Source organism: Ambystoma mexicanum, chromosome 12 (assembly GCF_040938575.1).
Source record: "Ambystoma mexicanum isolate Mex_15411 chromosome 12, UKY_AmexF1_1, whole genome shotgun sequence".
Taxonomy (NCBI): domain Eukaryota; kingdom Metazoa; phylum Chordata; class Amphibia; order Caudata; family Ambystomatidae; genus Ambystoma; species Ambystoma mexicanum.
Window position 1 is genome coordinate 516,153,592 of NC_090936.1, and position 7,529 is coordinate 516,161,120.

At 41.8% G+C, this 7,529-nt stretch overlaps 1 protein-coding gene across 2 annotated transcripts in view; it reads left to right on the forward strand.

The window, feature by feature from the left end:
• Positions 1-6,688, forward strand: part of MRPS33 (mitochondrial ribosomal protein S33) — a 70,400-nt gene extending 63,712 nt beyond the window's left edge. For both annotated transcript variants that reach the window (XM_069628800.1, XM_069628801.1), the window contains exons 2-3: positions 4,737-4,975; positions 6,281-6,688. In XM_069628800.1, the coding sequence (XP_069484901.1) occupies positions 4,758-4,975; positions 6,281-6,386 (324 nt within the window). In that variant the 5' untranslated portion in view covers positions 4,737-4,757 and the 3' untranslated portion in view covers positions 6,387-6,688. The remainder of the gene's footprint in view (positions 1-4,736; positions 4,976-6,280) is intronic.
• The last annotated feature ends 841 nt before the right edge of the window (positions 6,689-7,529 follow it).

Genomic DNA, 7,529 nt, shown 5'->3' on the forward strand with positions numbered 1-7,529 from the left:
ACCTTCAACCTACCTATTTTGGCAAATGCACTTGGTCACTAATGTCATGCTCAATCCCACACTGTAGTCTGTTCTAATGCACTTGTACTGTAACTAGCGCCTAGAAGCCTCTGGGTTTTGTGCACTGATATAAATGCAAAATTGAATTAATAACTTGCCTCTAATTGTCCGTGGATTGTCAATGTTACACTGACGACGAGTTGGTCTACAAGAAGGGCTGTGGTGTACTGGAATTGGAACTGGCAAGAAATGAGGTCAAGTAAGCTGCTGCGGGAGGGTGCAGAAGGCGAGGCCCAACTGCCCCTAAGTATAAAGTATGCAAATAACAAGGGGGGTCCTGGGAGTCCCTCTGCCAGACATTAGTCCTGGTTACGAGAGCCTTATCCAGAGTCTTTAGCTCACTATCTTTCACAATGGAGAAATTTCCAGGGCAGGACAAAGACTGATGTTTTGGATATTTCTTCTCTGTGAAAGATAGTGAGCTAAAGACTCTGGGTAAGGCTCTCGTAACCAAGACTAATGTCTGGCAGAGAGACTCCCAGGACCTCCCTTGTTTGCATATTTTAAGTAACTTTAGGTCTCACTCTGAGTTACTAGGGGAATCCAGACGTGGACCCCTTGCTCACTATTCTTAGAGAGGCACAGATCCACCCTACTGATGAGGTCCAACGAGACCGAAACACGTGTCTGGGGTTTCTGTTGGTACTCTTGTTCAGAGGAGAATTGCCTCGCATTTCGGTGCTGGACTACCCCAGGGCAGGACAAAGACTGATATGTTTTGGATATTTCTTCTTTGTGAAAGATAGTGAGCTACAGACTCTGGGAAAGTCTCCCTAACCAGGATTAATGTCTGGCAGAGTCTCCCTGGACCTCCCTTGTTATTTATCTAAATATAAAGTCCCACCACTGGGGGTGAAGTAAAAGGGTGCTGGGTGTTTGGATTGCACCCAGGGAGTTTGTGAAATGAGGCCAGTAACCCATCACAACCTGCATGAGGAGGCTATGCTGCAGGAATAGGGAATTATGGACCCAGGGTCGCCTACAGGAGAGCGACTGGTTGTGTGGGGGGGAATTGGAAGTACCCAAGGGTTTGAGGACAGATACCATTAACAAAAGTCAGTCTACACCGGTATGGTGGGTTGCACTAGCAAATATGAATCGGGATCGGCCTTCAGGAGCGTGGCAGGTTGTATTTGCATGGATAATGCTGGAAGCAGGCCTGAATCGAACATTTTCTTTCGGCAGAAGAGCGGCTGGTTCATGCTGGGGTACCGACTACATTTGGGAGCGGCAGCTCTTGGCCAGTACAGGTACCTTGAGGAGTGCAAGGAGGAGGAGTGCCAAGCTCCGCACAGAAATTCTCCAAAGTCAGAATGTTGTGTCGATGTTCGAAGGCCAACTTTGACCATATTGCCCTGCTCATTAACTGCGCTCTCAAGATGGCCATCTGATTTTGGTTCCTCTGTTTCGTTTAGCTATAGGTTCGGTGGCTGTTTCTTTTCTGTATCAGCAGCAAGGTTGTGGCTACCATTCACTCTTGGTACCACTGAGAATCACCTGCAGTTCAGACATCTCTTAAATGTATTTGTTTTAGTTGTTTTGTTTCAGTTCGTTGTTCTGTTGGTATCCTTAGCACCGAGTTGCCTCTGGTGAACGCGTGCTTTACAAGTATACTTCGCTTTGGAAGACGGAACCCATCGGCCCCTTCACATTGACGTGTGTGACATGGCCGACAGAGGAAATGGACTCCCAAGAGAGGGAATATTTGCGCCAGTTCCCTAGTGCTGGAGCGAAAAGGAATACGGAGAGGATTGAAGAGTGCAGTTCTCAGCAAAGTGTTTGAACACTAAGTAAGATGCTGTAAATGAGACTGGATCTTCAATGAATCCCCTTATCGGAATATTGCCAAACATTCAGAGGGAAGTTTTGGGTGATGCACGGTTTGTAGGAATACTATTGTGTCGCAGCAATGGACTTTTAGGTATCTGCTAAATAGTGTTGTGGGGGATTTGCAGATTAGACTGCCGAAGGAGCAAATGGAGTGTTTGCTAATGGGTCTGAAATCAAAAATGTTGTTTTAGCGTTTGGCATTTTGCGATATGTACTAAGTAAATTTGGGTGAGTTCACTGCATTTTAATTTTTACTGAGTTTAATATTAGAAAATAACTTGCAGGATTTATAGAATTGGCTTTGCAAATGCAGCGACTGGACTTTTAGCAAATGCATGTCCTTTTTTTTAAATAACATTTAATGTGTGTCATTGCTAGGATGTTTGCTATTGCAGAGTGTTGGTGAGATGGAGAAAGCTGTGGCACATGGTGCGCCACAGGGTTTTAATGTCAGTGGTTGGATTGATCAAAAGTTGTAGTCTGTCTAGTGTCGGAGGTGTAATACATTTGGGCGAGGTTTGTGCTACGTGAGTAGTACCGGATTTATTTGTGCTACGTGAGTGGTACCGTTTCAGTGGGTGCTCTGTGAGCAGTACTGGGTGTATTTGTACTACATAAGTGGTAGCAATAGTTTATGTGCCATGTGAGTGTTTCCGGAAGTTTAGGTGGATTGGAGTGTGTGTTATTTACTAGTACGAGGATAGGCAGCGTTGGCGCTGTTGGAAGTCTGGAGGCATGTGTGCATGCCAAATATCTACAGAGCACCATTGCTCTTCAAAAGTATGAATGTAAAGTGGTGAGTGTGTGGGTTTTGAATATGAGGCGTTTCACTTGATGTATATGTGGGACGAGTGGTTAATTGTTTGGGAGGTGCTTTCTATCCACTGCATGTGGTTTAGAACATATGGCCTCCACTTATTCTCGGTTGCTGCAGTGGTCTTAGTGCTGCCTCATCTGGTCGCTGCAGTGGTCTTAGTGCTGCCTCATCCCTGTATCACAGATTTCGTAATTCTGTCATTGTGTGACTTGGAGTTGGTTGGTTGTTTGCAAATGATGCATGAGGTGTCTGTTAAGGAAGGGAGGTGTGTAATGGGATGGATGGATGGATGGATGGATGGATGGATGGATGGATGGATGGCAGGAAGGAAGCTAGTCTGGAATGCATGAGGTCAGAGAGAATGTTGGAAGTTGAGAGTGTTGATGTATACATGACAGAATGCTGGTTTTCCAGCCCAGACATTTGGAAGAGGTAGCCTGGGTGCTAGGAGCCAGTGGGTTCCTCCTCTGTAACTCAAGGATTTATGAGTAAGAAGAATAAAGGACTTACAATGTAACTTACCTCGAACTGTCCCTGGATCGTCATTATTACACTAACATCTTGAAATTCATGTAGCAGTTACTGCAACATACTCCCATTACATGGCACGCATTGCAATGATATTGTGTTGCAAATTGCAATGCTACACCACTTATTTTATGCCTTGGGCAAGGAAGAGCCAAAAGACCATGGAGCCACAGAAGGGCCTTTATTTTATATTACGTTGGTTCAGGGTGGAGTCTCTTAAATTGAAGCTTTATGCAGGGGTACATCTTTAAATGTGGATTCTATTAGCCAGACATAGTCACTCTCCCAGTTTTCCAAATGACACCACACAACATTTATTTCTCACCAAGAGTCAATAATCACTCTCCAATGGTTAGTTCAGAGTGTGCGGTTTGTGGCCTGGCCTTACAGATGTTTCTCCCAACCCTTTCACTATTTGTTTATATATAATTGCCCAGTATGGGTGTCTGTTAATGAGTCCAACAGGTGAATGTGTATTTAGTTGCATTTGTGCCAGGTGCTGATTTGGGATGGTGGTGCAATTGAAAGCATTCTTACTGTGGCGTGGTATTTCTTTTCTGTGCATCAATGATAAAACAAGCATGAGAAGTGTTATTACGTGGCTGCACTAGCCTACCTTGGTACCTTGGTGCAGCCAGTCTAGCTATATTTTCTTATTTTGTCATGGCATTTGTTTACTGCCCAAGCCAAAAGAAGTATGTTCTTACCTGGGGATACTCGCATATATTGGCAGAACCAGCATGTACATGTTTTCTTGAAGCAGTATTAAAAGCAACCACGAGTATGTACTTATATGGGAATACTGGCATATATTGGTGCAAACAGCGTCGACATGTAGGGCCACAGCCAGTGAGAACATTTTTTACTCTGGCATATATTGTGGAAAAAGGCATCATAATGATTTAGATCTATTGCCTTTTTTTCTTGAGTTATCCTACATAACTGGTTGCAAACTGTATGGCATGTTACTCAATTTTTCACAGAAAATGTACTGTAAAATGCACAATTTTAATCCCATTCTTTTATAAATGTTCTCAGCGGAGATATCTCTCGAACCCCTCTTGGTTAGTTTGGAGTTGCTTACTACGCTGGGTCGCTCACATATTTGTGGGACTACTTTACTCCCCAACAATTATTTACTTGTATTATCCCCTCATATTGAAGGCCGTCATTGATGCCTCTTTGTTTACTGATTCAAGGGAAAATGGTGAAACGCAGTTTTCTAAACCTATTGCATGAGGATCAAGATGATGAAGTGGTGTAAAAATAATGGAAATGTGAATGCAAGGAAGGGGGTCACATGGAAAGGATGCAATAGGGGAGATTGGTAAATGCCATATTCTACCCTTTTCCTAGACCCACATTTTGAACAGCATTTCAACTCTTGTGCTTACTGTGATAATAAATGCAGACCTTTGTCTGGAATTAGTGGTTTCCAGCGCTTTATATGTAAACTGCTGACCTCAAGTTCTATTTCATATTGTACATTTACTTTTTCCAGATTTACTGCATAGAGAGTTATATGATGTCTTCTCTTTCGAACTATGCCATCCGAATGGCCCGTCTGAGCTCGAGGATATTTGGCGAAGTGGCCCGACCGACAGATACCCGATCCATGAAAGTGGTGAAACTCTTCAGCGAACAGCCACTGGCTAAGAGGAAGGAGGTTTATGACTGGTACCCAAACCACAATGTGTACTATACTCTTATGCAAAGGCTGCGCTTTTTTGGTCTCTACAGGTAATTTAAACATTAAGAACAATTAAAGTGTGGAGCAGAGAGATGCAAAATCTGAGCCTTTTCAACAAGTTAGCTTTTCCTCTTTCATTCCTTTTTAAAGAGTTTGTGAACAAGGCTTTTCTGTAAAAGTTGCTTCATAAAAAAAAGGCCTATTCTGGCCAGTTAGAGTGATTGTGGAATCTGTCGCAGTTAAGACAGAACGGGGGAAGCCAGTGCAAGAAGCATACTTTTTATTTTTTTATTTTAAACTGTTACCTGTTGTCTGGGCTATATTGTGACACTCACTGTAGAAATATATGATAATGATTAGTAACCGAAAGTGTGGAGTCACAAATAAAGTACTTGTGCGCTATTTATCACTACTCAATCCGTGAAGGAAAATATCAATCTAAAGGGTGTTGGCAGCAGTCCAATACCCACCAACCAATCCACATAGGCTGGCGTTAGATTAACAGTAGTATATTGAGAGGGGTAGGATTGCGCTTCACACCATTAAACTACAAAAAATCAACAATCTGGGTACAGTATTTTAATGAAGATATTTTGAAGAACAGCCGACATCGAGTATACCAAATCCTTGTCCTGGTATATATGATTCTCACTCGATTTGTCGAGCTATATAATTTTGCCGGCCAATGTGGCATCCTGTATTTTGTTTTCTTTTACTTGTAATATGTCCTGATTGACGGGAACCACTCAGCATATACAATCGGATATCGTCATTGAACTGATGATTTGTAGTTTTGTGTGCCTTGAAGACGACCCAAGTGTCGAAACACGTGTCGGCTGTTCTTCAAAATATCTTCATTAAAATACTGTACCCAGATTGTTGATTTTTTGTAGTTTAATGGTGTGAAGCGCAATCCTACCCCTCTCAATATACTATGATAATGATTAATTGTTCTCTGATCATTCTGAAGTGAAAGGAAATGGGTCTCCAAGTTAATCATGCTTCACAATTTTTAGCGAACAAATGTTTCCAAAAAATAACGGTTTGGTTCGTTTCCTTCTGAATGAGTTGGATTGTTCTATAATGGCAGTGCAAACATGTGAATTCTGAAATGGTTGCTCCTTATCCCAGAGAAGGGGATCCTTGAATACTGTGTTTCAATGCTCCTGGACAAAGCAAGGTTTGCCAGCATTTTTCTTGGTTGAGAGATCTAAGTTCCTGAGATTTGCTGAGGGGTCAGTAGGAAGTAAAAACGAGGCCATTCAACAGGGTTTATAATTCATCCAATAATGTTTCCAGTTAACTTTCATAATTTTGTGATTTGTTATATGTTGGCTTTTCTCTTTGTGATTTAGGGATGAGCACGAAGATTTTAAAGCGGAGATGAAACGGCTTCGAAAACTGCGAGGGAAAGGTCCTCCTAAGAAAGGCGAAGGGAAGAGAGCTACCAAGAAAAAGTAGCACTTGGTCAGTAGACCAGGGAAAACTTGCAGCCCATGTTAGTGCTCCTTTTGTGCATCCAGTCTGATGGGAGATTCGAACTCAAAGAAGATTCCAACCTTGGAAGGATTAGTGCTGCCTTTTTACCTTCTTTGGTACACCAAGGGCAGCATAGCCTGGGAGCCACTTTAACCGTTTGGATATGTACACACATTTGCAGAAACATTTTTAATTTCTTTTGTGGACAGTTGATTATCATTTAAACACAGATTCTGCATCTTTCTGCCCACAATAAAAGGACACATTGCTTTCTATTGATCTAAGTTGCTTTTGTATCATTGAACATACTTACTGCAAGAAATGCATGCATTTTAGGTGGAATTCCTAACATTACGTTTATATGTAAATGAAACTCACCACCTTAAGACCAGGTAAGAAAAAAGCCTAGAAAGGCAACAAGGATGGAAAGAGAAAAAAGAAGGGGTTAGAGTAAGACAAACTTTACAAAATCATTTTAAGAAATGTCTAAAAATAGCCGATGTTAACAATAGATCTGTTCCTAACTATATTCCTTTAAAAGCACCTCTTAGTTAAATTCTCAGCTGAGCAATCTGTACGCAAACAAGTAATTTTTTTCCCTTTTCTTTTTTAAAACCTGTGTACTTTGTGTGGTCACTGTTGCACTTAATCCAAAGGTTTCCAATCTCCATGATAAATTCCCCAATTTACTCATGTCTCTACAAATTGATCTTATGAACATGGTACACCATCCTGAAAACAAGTTCTTTCCAAAAGCTTCCCAACTTAACACCTTTCCAGAGCAAACTCTTTTAATCTCCTTTTGCAGAAAACCTTTCCGCAGATATCCTCTGAAAGGAGCGCTTTGCTGTTAAATAATCCAGTATCTGTATCATTGATGCACATATAATAGATACAGATGTGTGATCTGAGAATCAGTTAGTTTCTTACATATTGCATCTGAAATTGATATTGAAGACTCATTGCCTAAATTTGGACTAATTGAATTTGAGTTCACAGAACCAACCAGACATGTCCTCCTTGCTCTCTGTGCCCAGAGGCAGCTGCACCTCACTGGTAATGCCCAAAGAGGCAGAAACACGTGTACGAGACTGCTGTGGGTTCTCCTGCTCAGATATTTGCATG